Below are 17,637 nucleotides of genomic sequence, written 5' to 3'. Positions count from 1 at the left end.
TCTGTATTGTTGTCTATCAGATGTTTTAAATGTGTTTTTATCTGTATTGTTGTCTATCAGATGTTTTAAATGTGTTTTTATCTGTATTGTTGTCTATCAGATGTTTTAAATGTGTTTTTATCTGTATTGTTGTCCATCTGTTGTTTTCTTTGGTGCAATGAAAAAGTGCATGTATTTGCAGACGGTGTTCGTGTTGACATTGATCTCGGTCAGTGGACACTGCCATTAAAAGAGCACCAGAGACCACATAGGCACTACAGATGATCACTCTCTCTCTGACTGCACTTCACAGACTTCTGGCTCACTATCGTAAACACAGTGAGAGGATTGGATGCAGCTGATAGTCAAACCCTGTCGGCATCCCAAATGGCACCCTATTCCCTCTGTAGTGGACTACTTTTGACCAGGGCATTATACCCTGAGTGTACAAAACAGAAAACACCTGCTCTTTCCATGACATAGACTGACCAGGTGAAATCTATGATCCCTTATTGATGTCACCTGTTAAATCCACTTTGATCAGTGTTGATGAAGGGGAAGAGAAGAGATAGGTTAAATAAGGATTTTTAAGCCTTATTGAGATATGGCTTGTGTATGTGCCAATGGGCAAGACAACATAATTAAGTGCCTTTGAATTGGGTATGGTAGTAGGTAGCACTGGTTTGAGTGTGTCAAGAACTGCAACGCCGCTGGGTTTTTCAACAGTTTCCGATGTGTATCAACAATGGTCTATCACCCATAGGACATCAAGCCAACTTGACACAACTGTGGGAAGCATTGGAGTCAACATGGGCCAGCATCCCTGTGGAACCCTTTCGACACCTTGCAGAGACCATGCCCCGACAAATTGAGGCTGTTCTGAGGGCAAAAGCAATGCAACTTAATATTAGGAAGGTGATCCTAATGTTTAGTACACTCAGTGTAAAGGAAATAGGATGCTTTTGGGACACAGGCTCTACATTGCGCTTTAAATGCAGCTGGCTCAGTATCAGACAGACAGTGGTACAGCTGCATAGATAGATCATTCACCCTAACCCAGTCCTCCCTATATTCTCACTATTCAAATAACTGAAATGTCATTTTTTTTTCATTTTTAAAAGCACCTCATGATCTCATTACTTTCTGCTATCATGCTGGATAAAAGCGTTTCTAGTTTAATTTGTAACCTTTTCCAAACGTTTTGACAGTGAGCACTGCAGGTGTCTACATTCCCACTATGTAGCAAATACTATACTACTGGAGGAGCAACACTCCTGGCACAACCAAGACACACATTACTGAAGACAAAACACAGGATCAGGTTGTTTACTTAGACAATAAACCTGTCACGTTCTGACCTTAGTTCCTTTGTTTTTGTCTTTGTTTTAGTATGGTCAGGGTGTGAGTTGGGGTGGGCAGTCTATGTTTTTTTTTTCTATGTTGGTTTTTGAGTTCGGCCTAGTATGGTTCTCAATCAGAGGCCGCTGTCAATTGTTGTCCCTAATTGAGAATCATACTTAGGTAGCCTGGGTTTCACTTTTGGTTTGTGTGTGTTTGTTTTCCGTGTGAGTGTTTGGTCCACACGGTACTGTTTCGGTTTTCCTTCGTTCACTTTATTGTTTTGTATTTCAGTGTTCAGTTGGTTTCATTAAATATTACATCATGAACACTTACCACGCTGCGCTTTGGTCCGATCCTTCTTCCACCTCTGAATGCCATTACAAAACCAGACTTACTATCAGAATGTTTAATTGTACATCAGACAACTAACCAGACTTACAGTACTTTGACAATAAAGCAGACTTACTCTACACAATAAACCAGACCTTTAGACAATAAACCAGACTTTGACAATAAAGCAGACTTACTTTAGACAATAAACCAGACCTTTAGAAAATAAACAAGACTTAATTTAGACAATTAACCAGACTTACCTTGGACAATAAACCAGACTTACTTTAGACAATAAACCAGACTTACTTTAGACAATAAACCAGACTTACTTTAGACAATAAACCAGACTTACTTTAGACAATAAACCAGACTTACTTTAGACAATAAACCAGACGTACTTTAGACAATAAACCAGACTTACTTTAGACAATAAACCAGACTTACTTTAGACAATAAACCAGACTTACTTTAGACAATAAACCAGACTTACTTTAGACAATAAACCAGACTTACTTTAGACAATTAACCAGACTTACTTTGGACAATAAACCAGACTTACTTTAGACAATAAAGCAGACTTACTTTGGACAATAAACCAGACTTACTTTAGACATTAAACCAGACATACTTCAGACAATTAACCAGACTTACTTTGGACAATAAACCAGACTTACTTTAGACAATAAAGCAGACTTACTTTGGACAATAAACCAGACTTACTTTAGACATTAAACCAGACATACTTCAGACAATTAACCAGACATACTTCAGACAATTAACCAGACATACTTCAGACAATTAACCAGACTTACTTTGGACAATAAACCAGACTTACTTTAGACAATAAAGCAGACTTACTATTGGAATGTTTCGTTGTACTTTGGTGACCAATTGTTGTTCTTGGTCTTGGTGGTGAACTTGCGTTTCTTGTCGGCGAGGTGCGGCCCAACCGCATTCACCTCCACGAACGGTCGGAACATGGCATTGGTCTGCCAGCTTAGGTTGTTGACCCCCACCACTGGAGAGAAATGACAGACACACATCAATCAATAAGTCAATAAAAAAATATGTCAATCAATCAGTCGATCAGTCAATCAATCAATCAATCAATCAATCAATCAGTCAATCAAATCATCCACCCATGCACACATCGATCCACCCACTCACCCACCCATATCCATCCATCCACTATGCAAACTGAAATAGGATACTTGTTCTAAAATCCCTGGTCTTTTAAATAAAGCACTTGTTCTTAAACTACTGGTCATTGAGTGTGAGTCACTCAGGCTGCATTTACACAGGCAGCCCAATTTTGAAATAGTTTTCAATAATGTATCTTTTGGCCAATTATCAGCTCTGAAAAAGATCTGATGTGAAATGATCTGAGGTGATTGGTCAAAAGAAGAAATATCAGATGCTCTGTCTGACTAGTGTTCTGTAAAATAAGGTTTAAACCGCTGGTCTCTGTCTGACTAGTGTTCTGTAAAATAAGGTTTAAACCGCTGGTCTCTGTCTGAATAGTGTTCTGTAAAATAAGGTTTAAACCGCTGGTCTCTGTCTGACTAGTGTTCTGTAAAATAAGGTTTAAACCGCTGGTCTCTGTCTCTGTCTGACTAGTGTTCTGTAAAATAAGGTTTAAACCGCTGGTCTCTGTCTGACTAGTGTTCTGTAATATAAGGTTTAAACCGCTGGTCTCTGTCTCTGTCTGACTGGTGTTCTGTAAAATAAGGTTTAAACCGCTGGTCTCTGACTGACTAGTGTTCTGTAAAATAAGGTTTAAACCGCTGGTCTCTGTCTCTGACTGACTAGTGTTCTGTAAAATAAGGTTTAAACCGCTGGTCTCTGTCTCTGTCTGACTAGTGTTCTGTAAAATAAGGTTTAAACCGCTGGTCTCTGACTGACTAGTGTTCTGTAAAATAAGGTTTAAACCGCTGGTCTCTGTCTCTGACTGACTAGTGTTCTGTAAAATAAGGTTTAAACCGCTGGTCTCTGTCTCTGTCTGACTAGTGTTCTGTAAAATAAGGTTTAAACCGCTAGTCTCTGACTGACTAGTGCTCTGTAAAATAAGGTTTTAACCGCTGGTCTCTGTCTCTGTCTGACTAGTGTTCTGTAAAATAAGGTTTAAACCGCTGGTCTCTGTCTGACTAGTGTTCTGTAAAATAAGGTTTAAACCGCTGGTCTCTGTCTGACTAGTGTTCTGTAAAATAAGGTTTAAACCGCTGGTCTCTGTCTGACTAGTGTTCTGTAAAATAAGGTTTAAACCGCTGGTCTCTGACTGACTAGTGTTCTGTAAAATAAGGTTTAAACCGCTGGTCTCTGTCTGACTAGTGTTCTGTAAAATAAGGTTTAAACCGCTGGTCTCTGTCTGACTAGTGTTCTGTAAAATAAGGTTTAAACCGCTGGTCTCTGTCTCTGTCTGACTAGTGTTCTGTAAAATAAGGTTTAAACCGCTGGTCTCTGTCTGACTAGTGTTCTGTAAAATAAGGTTTAAACCGCTGGTCTCTGTCTGACTAGTGTTCTGTAAAATAAGGTTTAAACCGCTGGTCTCTGTCTCTGACTGACTAGTGTTCTGTAAAATAAGGTTTAAACCGCTGGTCTCTGTCTGACTAGTGTTCTGTAAAATAAGGTTTAAACCGCTGGTCTCTGTCTCTGACTGACTAGTGTTCCGTAAAAAAAGGTTTTAACCGCTGGTCTCTGTCTGACTAGTGTTCTGTAAAATAAGGTTTAAACCGCTGGTCTCTGACTGACTAGTGTTCTGTAAAATAAGGTTTAAACCGCTGGTCTCTGTCTGACTAGTGTTCTGTAAAATAAGGTTTAAACCGCTGGTCTCTGTCTGACTAGTGTTCTGTAAAATAAGGTTTAAACCGCTGGTCTCTGTCTCTGTCTGACTAGTGTTCTGTAAAATAAGGTTTAAACCGCTGGTCTCTGTCTGACTAGTGTTCTGTAAAATAAGGTTTAAACCGCTGGTCTCTGTCTGACTAGTGTTCTGTAAAATAAGGTTTAAACCGCTGGTCTCTGTCTCTGACTGACTAGTGTTCTGTAAAATAAGGTTTTAACCGCTGGTCTCTGTCTCTGTCTGACTAGTGTTCTGTAAAATAAGGTTTAAACCGCTGGTCTCTGTCTGACTAGTGTTCTGTAAAATAAGGTTTAAACCGCTGGTCTCTGTCTGACTAGTGTTCTGTAAAATAAGGTTTAAACCGCTGGTCTCTGTCTGACTAGTGTTCTGTAAAATAAGGTTTAAACCGCTGGTCTCTGACTGACTAGTGTTCTGTAAAATAAGGTTTAAACCGCTGGTCTCTGTCTGACTAGTGTTCTGTAAAATAAGGTTTAAACCGCTGGTCTCTGTCTGACTAGTGTTCTGTAAAATAAGGTTTAAACCGCTGGTCTCTGTCTCTGTCTGACTAGTGTTCTGTAAAATAAGGTTTAAACCGCTGGTCTCTGTCTGACTAGTGTTCTGTAAAATAAGGTTTAAACCGCTGGTCTCTGTCTGACTAGTGTTCTGTAAAATAAGGTTTAAACCGCTGGTCTCTGTCTCTGACTGACTAGTGTTCTGTAAAATAAGGTTTAAACCGCTGGTCTCTGTCTGACTAGTGTTCTGTAAAATAAGGTTTAAACCGCTGGTCTCTGTCTCTGACTGACTAGTGTTCCGTAAAAAAAGGTTTTAACCGCTGGTCTCTGTCTGACTAGTGTTCTGTAAAATAAGGTTTAAACCGCTGGTCTCTGACTGACTAGTGTTCTGTAAAATAAGGTTTAAACCGCTGGTCTCTGTCTGACTAGTGTTCTGTAAAATAAGGTTTAAACCGCTGGTCTCTGTCTGACTAGTGTTCTGTAAAATAAGGTTTAAACCGCTGGTCTCTGTCTCTGTCTGACTAGTGTTCTGTAAAATAAGGTTTAAACCGCTGGTCTCTGTCTGACTAGTGTTCTGTAAAATAAGGTTTAAACCGCTGGTCTCTGTCTGACTAGTGTTCTGTAAAATAAGGTTTAAACCGCTGGTCTCTGTCTCTGACTGACTAGTGTTCTGTAAAATAAGGTTTAAACCGCTGGTCTCTGTCTGACTAGTGTTCTGTAAAATAAGGTTTAAACCGCTGGTCTCTGTCTCTGACTGACTAGTGTTCCGTAAAAAAAAGGTTTTAACCGCTGGTCTCTGTCTGACTAGTGTTCTGTAAAATAAGGTTTAAACCGCTGGTCTCTGACTGACTAGTGTTCTGTAAAATAAGGTTTAAACCGCTGGTCTCTGTCTGACTAGTGTTCTGTAAAATAAGGTTTAAACCGCTGGTCTCTGTCTGACTAGTGTTCTGTAAAATAAGGTTTAAACCGCTGGTCTCTGTCTGACTAGTGTTCTGTAAAATAAGGTTTAAACCGCTGGTCTCTGTCTGACTAGTGTTCTGTAAAATAAGGTTTAAACCGCTGGTCTCTGACTCTGACTGACTAGTGTTCTGTAAAATAAGGTTTAAACCGCTGGTCTCTGTCTGACTGGTGTTCTGTAAAATAAGGTTTAAACCGCTGGTCTCTGTCTGACTAGTGTTCTGTAAAATAAGGTTTAAACCGCTGGTCTCTGACTCTGACTGACTAGTGTTCTGTAAAATAAGGTTTAAACCGCTGGTCTCTGACTGACTAGTGTTCTGTAAAATAAGGTTTAAACCGCTGGTCTCTGTCTCTGACTGACTAGTGTTCTGTAAAATAAGGTTTTAACCGCTGGTCTCTGACTGACTAGTGTTCTGTAAAATAAGGTTTAAACCGCTGGTCTCTGTCTCTGACTGACTAGTGTTCTGTAAAATAAGGTTTTAACCGCTGGTCTCTGTCTGACTAGTGTTCTGTAAAATAAGGTTTAAACCGCTGGTCTCTGTCTGACTAGTGTTCTGTAAAATAAGCTTTAAAACGCTGGTCTCTGTCTCTGTCTGACTAGTGTTCTGTAAAGTAAGGTTTAAACCGCTGGTCTCTGTCTGACTAGTGTTCTGTAAAATAAGGTTTTAACTGCTGGTCTCTGTCTGACTAGTGTTCTGTAAAATAAGGTTTAAACCGCTGGTCTCTGACTGACTAGTGTTCTGTAAAATAAGGTTTAAACCGCTGGTCTCTGTCTCTGACTGACTAGTGTTCTGTAAAATAAGGTTTAAACCGCTGGTCTCTGTCTCTGTCTTACTAGTGTTCTGTAAAATAAAGTTTTAACCACTGGTCTCTGTCTGACTAGTGTTCTGTAAAATAAGGTTTTAACTGCTGATCTCTGTCTGACTAGTGTTCTGTAAAATAAGGTTTAAACCGCTGGTCTCTGAATGACTAGTGTTCTGTAAAATAAGGTTTAAACCGCTGGTCTCTGTCTCTGACTGACTAGTGTTCTGTAAAATAAGGTTTAAACCGCTGGTCTCTGTCTCTGTCTTACTAGTGTTCTGTAAAATAAGGTTTAAATCGCTGGTCTCTGTCTCTGACTGACTAGTGTTCTGTAAAATAAGGTTTTAACCGCTGGTCTCTGTCTCTGTCTGACTAGTGTTCTGTAAAATAAGGTTTTAACCGCTGGTCTCTGTCTCTGTCTGACTAGTGTTCTGTAAAATAAGGTTTTAACCGCTGGTCTCTGTCTGACTAGTGTTCTGTAAAATAAGGTTTAAACCGCTGGTCTCTGTCTGACTAGTGTTCTGTAAAATAAGGTTTAAACCGCTGGTCTCTGTCTGACTAGTGTTCTGTAAAATAAGGTTTAAACCGCTGGTCTCTGTCTGACTAGTGTTCTGTAAAATAAGGTTTAAACCGCTGGTCTCTGTCTCTGACTGACTAGTGTTCTGTAAAATAAGGTTTAAACCGCTGGTCTCTGACTGACTAGTGTTCTGTAAAATAAGGTTTAAACCGCTGGTCTCTGTCTCTGTCTGACTAGTGTTCTGTAAAATAAGGTTTAAACCGCTGGTCTCTGTCTGACTAGTGTTCTGTAAAATAAGGTTTAAACCGCTGGTCTCTGTCTGACTAGTGTTCTGTAAAATAAGGTTTAAACCGCTGGTCTCTGTCTCTGACTGACTAGTGTTCTGTAAAATAAGGTTTAAACCGCTGGTCTCTGTCTGACTAGTGTTCTGTAAAATAAGGTTTAAACCGCTGGTCTCTGAATGACTAGTGTTCTGTAAAATAAGGTTTAAACCGCTGGTCTCTGTCTCTGACTGACTAGTGTTCTGTAAAATAAGGTTTAAACCGCTGGTCTCTGTCTCTGTCTTACTAGTGTTCTGTAAAATAAGGTTTAAATCGCTGGTCTCTGTCTCTGACTGACTAGTGTTCTGTAAAATAAGGTTTTAACCGCTGGTCTCTGTCTCTGTCTGACTAGTGTTCTGTAAAATAAGGTTTTAACCGCTGGTCTCTGTCTCTGTCTGACTAGTGTTCTGTAAAATAAGGTTTTAACCGCTGGTCTCTGTCTGACTAGTGTTCTGTAAAATAAGGTTTAAACCGCTGGTCTCTGTCTGACTAGTGTTCTGTAAAATAAGGTTTAAACCGCTGGTCTCTGTCTGACTAGTGTTCTGTAAAATAAGGTTTAAACCGCTGGTCTCTGTCTGACTAGTGTTCTGTAAAATAAGGTTTAAACCGCTGGTCTCTGTCTCTGACTGACTAGTGTTCTGTAAAATAAGGTTTAAACCGCTGGTCTCTGACTGACTAGTGTTCTGTAAAATAAGGTTTAAACCGCTGGTCTCTGTCTCTGTCTGACTAGTGTTCTGTAAAATAAGGTTTAAACCGCTGGTCTCTGTCTGACTAGTGTTCTGTAAAATAAGGTTTAAACCGCTGGTCTCTGTCTGACTAGTGTTCTGTAAAATAAGGTTTAAACCGCTGGTCTCTGTCTCTGACTGACTAGTGTTCTGTAAAATAAGGTTTAAACCGCTGGTCTCTGTCTGACTAGTGTTCTGTAAAATAAGGTTTAAACCGCTGGTCTCTGTCTCTGACTGACTAGTGTTCCGTAAAAAAAGGTTTTAACCGCTGGTCTCTGTCTGACTAGTGTTCTGTAAAATAAGGTTTAAACCGCTGGTCTCTGACTGACTAGTGTTCTGTAAAATAAGGTTTAAACCGCTGGTCTCTGTCTGACTAGTGTTCTGTAAAATAAGGTTTAAACCGCTGGTCTCTGTTTGACTAGTGTTCTGTAAAATAAGGTTTAAACCGCTGGTCTCTGTCTGACTAGTGTTCTGTAAAATAAGGTTTAAACCGCTGGTCTCTGTCTGACTAGTGTTCTGTAAAATAAGGTTTAAACCGCTGGTCTCTGACTCTGACTGACTAGTGTTCTGTAAAATAAGGTTTAAACCGCTGGTCTCTGTCTGACTGGTGTTCTGTAAAATAAGGTTTAAACCGCTGGTCTCTGTCTGACTAGTGTTCTGTAAAATAAGGTTAAAACCGCTGGTCTCTGTCTGACTAGTGTTCTGTAAAATAAGGTTTAAACCGCTGGTCTCTGACTCTGACTGACTAGTGTTCTGTAAAATAAGGTTTAAACCGCTGGTCTCTGTCTGACTGGTGTTCTGTAAAATAAGGTTTAAACCGCTGGTCTCTGTCTGACTAGTGTTCTGTAAAATAAGGTTTAAACCGCTGGTCTCTGACTCTGACTGACTAGTGTTCTGTAAAATAAGGTTTTAACCGCTGGTCTCTGTCTCTGTCTGACTAGTGTTCTGTAAAATAAGGTTTAAACCGCTGGTCTCTGTCTCTGTCTGACTAGTGTTCTGTAAAATAAGGTTTAAACCGCTGGTCTCTGACTCTGACTGACTAGTGTTCTGTAAAATAAGGTTTAAACCGCTGGTCTCTGACTGACTAGTGTTCTGTAAAATAAGGTTTAAACCGCTGGTCTCTGTCTCTGTCTGACTAGTGTTCTGTAAAATAAGGTTTTAACCGCTGGTCTCTGACTCTGACTGACTAGTGTTCTGTAAAATAAGGTTTAAACCGCTGGTCTCTGACTCTGTCTGACTAGTGTTCTGTAAAATAAGGTTTAAACCGCTGGTCTCTGTCTCTGACTGACTAGTGTTCTGTAAAATAAGGTTTTAACCGCTGGTCTCTGACTGACTAGTGTTCTGTAAAATAAGGTTTAAACCGCTGGTCTCTGTCTCTGACTGACTAGTGTTCTGTAAAATAAGGTTTAAACCGCTGGTCTCTGTCTCTGTCTGACTAGTGTTCTGTAAAATAAGCTTTAAAACGCTGGTCTCTGTCTCTGTGTGACTAGTGTTCTGTAAAGTAAGGTTTAAACCGCTGGTCTCTGTCTCTGTCTGACTAGTGTTCTGTAAAATAAGCTTTAAAACGCTGGTCTCTGACTCTGACTGACTAGTGCTCTGTAAAATAAGGTTTAAACCGCTGGTCTCTGTCTGACTAGTGTTCTGTAAAATAAGGTTTTAACTGCTGGTCTCTGTCTGACTAGTGTTCTGTAAAATAAGGTTTAAACCGCTGGTCTCTGTCTCTGTCTGACTAGTGTTCTGTAAAATAAGCTTTAAAACGCTGGTCTCTGTCTCTGTCTGACTAGTGTTCTGTAAAGTAAGGTTTAAACCGCTGGTCTCTGTCTGACTAGTGTTCTGTAAAATAAGGTTTTAACTGCTGGTCTCTGTCTGACTAGTGTTCTGTAAAATAAGGTTTTAACTGCTGGTCTCTGTCTGACTAGTGTTCTGTAAAATAAAAGTTTTAACCACTGGTCTCTGTCTGACTAGTGTTCTGTAAAATAAGGTTTTAACTGCTGATCTCTGAATGACTAGTGTTCTGTAAAATAAGGTTTTAACCGCTGGTCTCTGACTGACTAGTGTTCTGTAAAATAAGGTTTAAACCGCTGGTCTCTGTCTGACTAGTGTTCTGTAAAATAAGGTTTTAACTGCTGGTCTCTGACTGACTAGTGTTCTGTAAAATAAGGTTTAAACCGCTGGTCTCTGAATGACTAGTGTTCTGTAAAATAAGGTTTAATCCGCTGGTCTCTGTCTCTGACTGACTAGTGCTCTGTAAAATAAGGTTTTAACCGCTGGTCTCTGACTGACTAGTGTTCTGTAAAATAAGGTTTTAACCGCTGGTCTCTGTCTCTGTCTGACTAGTGTTCTGTAAAATAAGGTTTAAACCGCTGGTCTCTGTCTCTGTCTGACTAGTGTTCTGTAAAATAAGGTTTAAACCGCTGGTCTCTGACTCTGACTGACTAGTGTTCTGTAAAATAAGGTTTAAACCGCTGGTCTCTGACTGACTAGTGTTCTGTAAAATAAGGTTTAAACCGCTGGTCTCTGTCTCTGTCTGACTAGTGTTCTGTAAAATAAGGTTTTAACCGCTGGTCTCTGACTCTGACTGACTAGTGTTCTGTAAAATAAGGTTTAAACCGCTGGTCTCTGACTCTGTCTGACTAGTGTTCTGTAAAATAAGGTTTAAACCGCTGGTCTCTGTCTCTGACTGACTAGTGTTCTGTAAAATAAGGTTTTAACCGCTGGTCTCTGACTGACTAGTGTTCTGTAAAATAAGGTTTAAACCGCTGGTCTCTGTCTCTGACTGACTAGTGTTCTGTAAAATAAGGTTTAAACCGCTGGTCTCTGTCTCTGTCTGACTAGTGTTCTGTAAAATAAGCTTTAAAACGCTGGTCTCTGTCTCTGTCTGACTAGTGTTCTGTAAAGTAAGGTTTAAACCGCTGGTCTCTGTCTCTGTCTGACTAGTGTTCTGTAAAATAAGCTTTAAAACGCTGGTCTCTGACTCTGACTGACTAGTGCTCTGTAAAATAAGGTTTAAACCGCTGGTCTCTGTCTGACTAGTGTTCTGTAAAATAAGGTTTTAACTGCTGGTCTCTGTCTGACTAGTGTTCTGTAAAATAAGGTTTAAACCGCTGGTCTCTGTCTCTGTCTGACTAGTGTTCTGTAAAATAAGCTTTAAAACGCTGGTCTCTGTCTCTGTCTGACTAGTGTTCTGTAAAGTAAGGTTTAAACCGCTGGTCTCTGTCTGACTAGTGTTCTGTAAAATAAGGTTTTAACTGCTGGTCTCTGTCTGACTAGTGTTCTGTAAAATAAGGTTTTAACTGCTGGTCTCTGTCTGACTAGTGTTCTGTAAAATAAAAGTTTTAACCACTGGTCTCTGTCTGACTAGTGTTCTGTAAAATAAGGTTTTAACTGCTGATCTCTGAATGACTAGTGTTCTGTAAAATAAGGTTTTAACCGCTGGTCTCTGACTGACTAGTGTTCTGTAAAATAAGGTTTAAACCGCTGGTCTCTGTCTGACTAGTGTTCTGTAAAATAAGGTTTTAACTGCTGGTCTCTGACTGACTAGTGTTCTGTAAAATAAGGTTTAAACCGCTGGTCTCTGAATGACTAGTGTTCTGTAAAATAAGGTTTAATCCGCTGGTCTCTGTCTCTGACTGACTAGTGCTCTGTAAAATAAGGTTTTAACCGCTGGTCTCTGACTGACTAGTGTTCTGTAAAATAAGGTTTTAACCGCTGGTCTCTGTCTCTGTCTGACTAGTGTTCTGTAAAATAAGGTTTAAACCGCTGGTCTCTGTCTCTGTCTGACTAGTGTTCTGTAAAATAAGGTTTAAACCGCTGGTCTCTGACTCTGACTGACTAGTGTTCTGTAAAATAAGGTTTAAACCGCTGGTCTCTGACTGACTAGTGTTCTGTAAAATAAGGTTTAAACCGCTGGTCTCTGTCTCTGTCTGACTAGTGTTCTGTAAAATAAGGTTTTAACCGCTGGTCTCTGACTCTGACTGACTAGTGTTCTGTAAAATAAGGTTTAAACCGCTGGTCTCTGACTCTGTCTGACTAGTGTTCTGTAAAATAAGGTTTAAACCGCTGGTCTCTGTCTCTGACTGACTAGTGTTCTGTAAAATAAGGTTTTAACCGCTGGTCTCTGACTGACTAGTGTTCTGTAAAATAAGGTTTAAACCGCTGGTCTCTGTCTCTGACTGACTAGTGTTCTGTAAAATAAGGTTTAAACCGCTGGTCTCTGTCTCTGTCTGACTAGTGTTCTGTAAAATAAGCTTTAAAACGCTGGTCTCTGTCTCTGTCTGACTAGTGTTCTGTAAAGTAAGGTTTAAACCGCTGGTCTCTGTCTCTGTCTGACTAGTGTTCTGTAAAATAAGCTTTAAAACGCTGGTCTCTGACTCTGACTGACTAGTGCTCTGTAAAATAAGGTTTAAACCGCTGGTCTCTGTCTGACTAGTGTTCTGTAAAATAAGGTTTTAACCACTGGTCTCTGTCTGACTAGTGTTCTGTAAAATAAGGTTTTAACCACTGGTCTCTGTCTGACTAGTGTTCTGTAAAATAAGGTTTTAACTGCTGGTCTCTGTCTGACTAGTGTTCTGTAAAATAAGGTTTAAACCGCTGGTCTCTGTCTCTGTCTGACTAGTGTTCTGTAAAATAAGCTTTAAAACGCTGGTCTCTGTCTCTGTCTGACTAGTGTTCTGTAAAGTAAGGTTTAAACCGCTGGTCTCTGTCTGACTAGTGTTCTGTAAAATAAGGTTTTAACTGCTGGTCTCTGTCTGACTAGTGTTCTGTAAAATAAGGTTTTAACTGCTGGTCTCTGTCTGACTAGTGTTCTGTAAAATAAAAGTTTTAACCACTGGTCTCTGTCTGACTAGTGTTCTGTAAAATAAGGTTTTAACTGCTGATCTCTGAATGACTAGTGTTCTGTAAAATAAGGTTTTAACCGCTGGTCTCTGACTGACTAGTGTTCTGTAAAATAAGGTTTAAACCGCTGGTCTCTGTCTGACTAGTGTTCTGTAAAATAAGGTTTTAACTGCTGGTCTCTGACTGACTAGTGTTCTGTAAAATAAGGTTTAAACCGCTGGTCTCTGAATGACTAGTGTTCTGTAAAATAAGGTTTAATCCGCTGGTCTCTGTCTCTGACTGACTAGTGCTCTGTAAAATAAGGTTTTAACCGCTGGTCTCTGACTGACTAGTGTTCTGTAAAATAAGGTTTTAACCGCTGGTCTCTGACTGACTAGTGTTCTGTAAAATAAGGTTTTAACCACTGGTCTCTGACTGACTAGTGTTCTGTAAAATAAGGTTTAAACCGCTGGTCTCTGACTCTGACTGACTAGTGTTCTGTAAAATAAGGTTTTAACCGCTGGTCTCTGACTGACTAGTGTTCTGTAAAATAAGGTTTAAACCGCTGGTCTCTGTCTGACTAGTGTTCTGTAAAATAAGGTTTAAACCGCTGGTCTCTGTCTCTGTCTTACTAGTGTTCTGTAAAATAAGGTTTAAATCGCTGGTCTCTGTCTCTGACTGACTAGTGTTCTGTAAAATAAGGTTTTAACCGCTGGTCTCTGTCTCTGTCTGACTAGTGTTCTGTAAAATAAGGTTTTAACCGCTGGTCTCTGTCTGACTAGTGTTCTGTAAAATAAGGTTTAAACCGCTGGTCTCTGTCTGACTAGTGTTCTGTAAAATAAGGTTTAAACCGCTGGTCTCTGTCTCTGACTGACTAGTGTTCTGTAAAATAAGGTTTAAACCGCTTGTCTCTGTCTGACTGGTGTTCTGTAAAATAATGTTTAAACCGCTGGTCTCTGTCTCTGTCTGACTAGTGTTCTGTAAAATAAGGTTTAAACCGCTTGTCTCTGTCTGACTAGTGCTCTGTAAAATAAGGTTTTAACCGCTGGTCTCTGTCTGACTAGTGTTCTGTAAAATAAGGTTTAAACCGCTGGTCTCTGTCTGACTAGTGTTCTGTAAAATAAGGTTTAAACCGCTGGTCTCTGTCTGACTAGTGTTCTGTAAAATAAGGTTTAAACCGCTGGTCTCTGTCTCTGTCTGACTAGTGTTCTGTAAAATAAGGTTTAAACCGCTTGTCTCTGTCTGACTAGTGCTCTGTAAAATAAGGTTTTAACCGCTGGTCTCTGTCTGACTAGTGTTCTGTAAAATAAGGTTTTAACCGCTGGTCTCTGTCTCTGACTGACTAGTGTTCTGTAAAATAAGGTTTAAACCGCTTGTCTCTGTCTGACTAGTGCTCTGTAAAATAAGGTTTTAACCGCTGGTCTCTGTCTGACTAGTGTTCTGTAAAATAAGGTTTAAACCGCTGGTCTCTGTCTGACTAGTGTTCTGTAAAATAAGGTTTAAACCGCTGGTCTCTGACTCTGACTGACTAGTGTTCTGTAAAATAAGGTTTAAACCGCTGGTCTCTGTCTGACTAGTGTTCTGTAAAATAAGGTTTAAACCGCTGGTCTCTGACTCTGACTGACTAGTGTTCTGTAAAATAAGGTTTAAACCGCTGGTCTCTGTCTGACTAGTGTTCTGTAAAATAAGGTTTAAACCACTGGTCTCTGTCTGACTAGTGTTCTGTAAAATAAGGTTTAAACCGCTGGTCTCTGTCTCTGTCTGACTAGTGTTCTGTAAAATAAGGTTTTAACCGCTGGTCTCTGACTGACTAGTGTTCTGTAGTATAGGGTTTTAACCACTGGTCTCTGACTGACTAGTGTTCTGTAGTATAGGGTTTCAAGTAGGACGTAGTGTAGCAGCAGTCTATTTGATAATGACCACAGCTTAACAGTAGCCTAAAACTAAAATCCAACTATCCATGTTCCTCCTAGTGGTTCCTCTTTGAACATTACAGGTATGAATAGATTTGACTAAGAATGATACATCGTTGTTGTAATGTGCTTATCTAAGGGGTAAAGTGAGGTTTAATTGTTTCACAGTTTCAGCTTTCCTCCTCTGTGTGTTTGTGTACAGGAATGGCATGTGTGAGTGCTTGTGTGTGTGTGTCTCACCCTTCACGTTGACTTTGTGCTCTCCGGTGCCAGGGTGAGAGATGAGATCCACTTGCATGGACACCTCCCCCACGGAGCTGTCGGTAGACTGACCTGCAGACCAACAACACAACACTACCGTCAGAGAGAGAGAGAGAAGGAGAGATAGACACCTCCCCCACGGAGCTGTCGGTAGACTGACCTGCAGACCAACAACACAACACTACCGTCAGAGAGAGAGAGAGAAGGAGAGATAGACACCTCCCCCATGGAGCCGTTGGTAGACTGACCTGCAGAACAACAACACAACACTACTGTAAGAGAGAGAGAGAGAGAGAGAGAGAGAGAGAGAGAGAGAGAGAGAGAGAGAGAGAGAGAGTGAGAGAGGAGGAGAGAGAGCACATTGAGACCTCACCTGGAGATCACCATACAAGACTACCATCAGAGAGAGAGAGGAGAGAGAAGGAGAGAGGAGGAATAGGAGAGAGAGAGGGAGAAAAAGAGGGGAAGAGATGAGGAGAGTGAGAGAGTGAGGTGTGAGACAGGGATGCAGATTAAGCCACACCCTCTTCAACATATGTATCAATGAAAAGTCTGCAGCACCTGGCCTCACCCTACTAGAATCTGAAGTCAAATGTCTACTGTTTGCTGATGATCTGGTGCTTCTGTCACCAACCAAGGAGGGCCTACAGCAGCACCTAGATATTCTGCACAGATTCTGCCAGACCTGGGCCCTGACAGTAAATCTCAGTAAGACCAAAATAATGGTGTTCCAAAAAATGTCCAGTCGCCAGGACCACAATTACAAATTTCATCTAGACACCATTGCCCTAGAGCACACAAAAAACTATACATACCTTGGCCTAAACGTCAGTGCCACAGGTAAATTCCACAAAGCTGTGAACGATCTGAGAGACAAGGCAAGAAGGGCATTCTATGCCATCAAAAGGAACATAAAATTCAACATACCAATTAGGATCTGGCTAAAAATACTTGAATCAGTCATAGAGTCCATTGCCGCTCACCAACCAAGATTTCACAAAATGGGACGAACGCCAAATTGAGACTCTGCATGCAGAATTCGGCAAAAATATCCTCTGTGTACAACGTAGAACACCAAATAATGCATGCAGAGCAGAATTAGGCCGATACCCACTAATTATCAAAATCCAGAAAAGAGCCGTTAAATTCTACAACCACCTAAAAGGAAGCAATTCTCAAACCTTACATAACAAAGCCATCACCTACAGAGAGATGAACCTGAAGAAGATTATCCTAAGCAAGCTGGTCCTGGGGCTCTGTTCACAAACACAAACACACCCTACAGAGCCCCAGGACAGCAGCACAATTAGACCCAAGCAAATAATGAGAAAACAAAAAGATAATTACTTGACTCATTGGAAAGAATTAACAAAAAAACAGAGCAAACTAGAATGCTATTTGGCCCTAAATAGAGAGTACACAGTGGCAGAATACCTGACCACTGTGACTGACCCAAACTTAAGGAAAGCTTTGACTATGTACAGACTCAGTGAGCATAGCCTTGCTATTGAGAAAGGCCGCTGTAGGCAGACCTGGCTCTCAAGAGAAGACAGGCTATGTGCACACTGCCCACAAAATGAGGTGGAAACTGAGCTGCACTTCCTAACCTCCTGTCCAATGTATGACCATATTAGAGAGACATGTTTCCCTCAGATTACACAGATCCACAACGAATTAAAAAACAAACCCAATTTTGATAAACTCCCATATCTACTGGGTGAAATTCCACAGTGTGCCATCACAGCAGCAAGATTTGTGACCTGTTGCCACAAGAAAAGGGCAACCAGTGAAGAACTAACACCATTGTAAATACAACCCTTATTTATTTCCCCTTGTGTACTTTAACCATTTGTACATTGTTACAAGACTGTATATATATATAATATGACATTTGTAATGTCTTCATTGTTTTGAAACTTCTGTATGTGTAATGTTTAGTGTTAATATGTATTGTTTATTTCACTTTTGTATATTATCTGCCTCATTTGGCAATGTTAACACATGTTTCCCATGCCAATAAAGCCCCTTGAATTGAATTGAATTGAAAGGGAGAGAAAAAGAGAGAGAGTGAGAGAGAGAATATCAACTGCATTGACCTGATACTCATCACAACCACATGTTGTAAGAGAGTCAGAGGGGAGAGACAGAGAGAGAGAAAAGGAGACAGAGAGAGAGAAAAGGAGAGATAAAGAAAAGGATAGATAGAGAGAGAGAAAAGGAGACAGAGAGAGAGAAAAGGAGAGATAAAGAAAAGGATAGACAGAGAGAGAGAAAAGGAGACAGAGAGAGAGAAAAGGAGAGGTAAAGAAAAGGATAGATAGAGAGAG

General features: G+C 40.3%; 1 protein-coding gene across 1 annotated transcript in view; it reads right to left on the bottom strand.

Moving 5' to 3' along the window:
• LOC110526645 (protein unc-13 homolog C) overlaps positions 1–17,637 on the bottom strand; it is a 250,965-nt gene that overhangs the window by 10,263 nt on the left and 223,065 nt on the right. Inside the window, 2 exon segments of the mRNA XM_090238947.1 lie at positions 2,512–2,671; positions 15,290–15,382. Of these exon segments, the coding sequence (XP_090095073.1) occupies positions 2,512–2,671; positions 15,290–15,382 (253 nt within the window).

The sequence above is a fragment of the Oncorhynchus mykiss genome, chromosome 6 (assembly GCF_057628025.1).
Source record: "Oncorhynchus mykiss isolate SJ-2025 chromosome 6, ASM5762802v1, whole genome shotgun sequence".
Lineage (NCBI taxonomy): Eukaryota > Metazoa > Chordata > Actinopteri > Salmoniformes > Salmonidae > Oncorhynchus > Oncorhynchus mykiss.
Note: the sequence above shows the minus strand (reverse complement) of the source record. Positions and strands in the feature narration are given on the sequence as shown.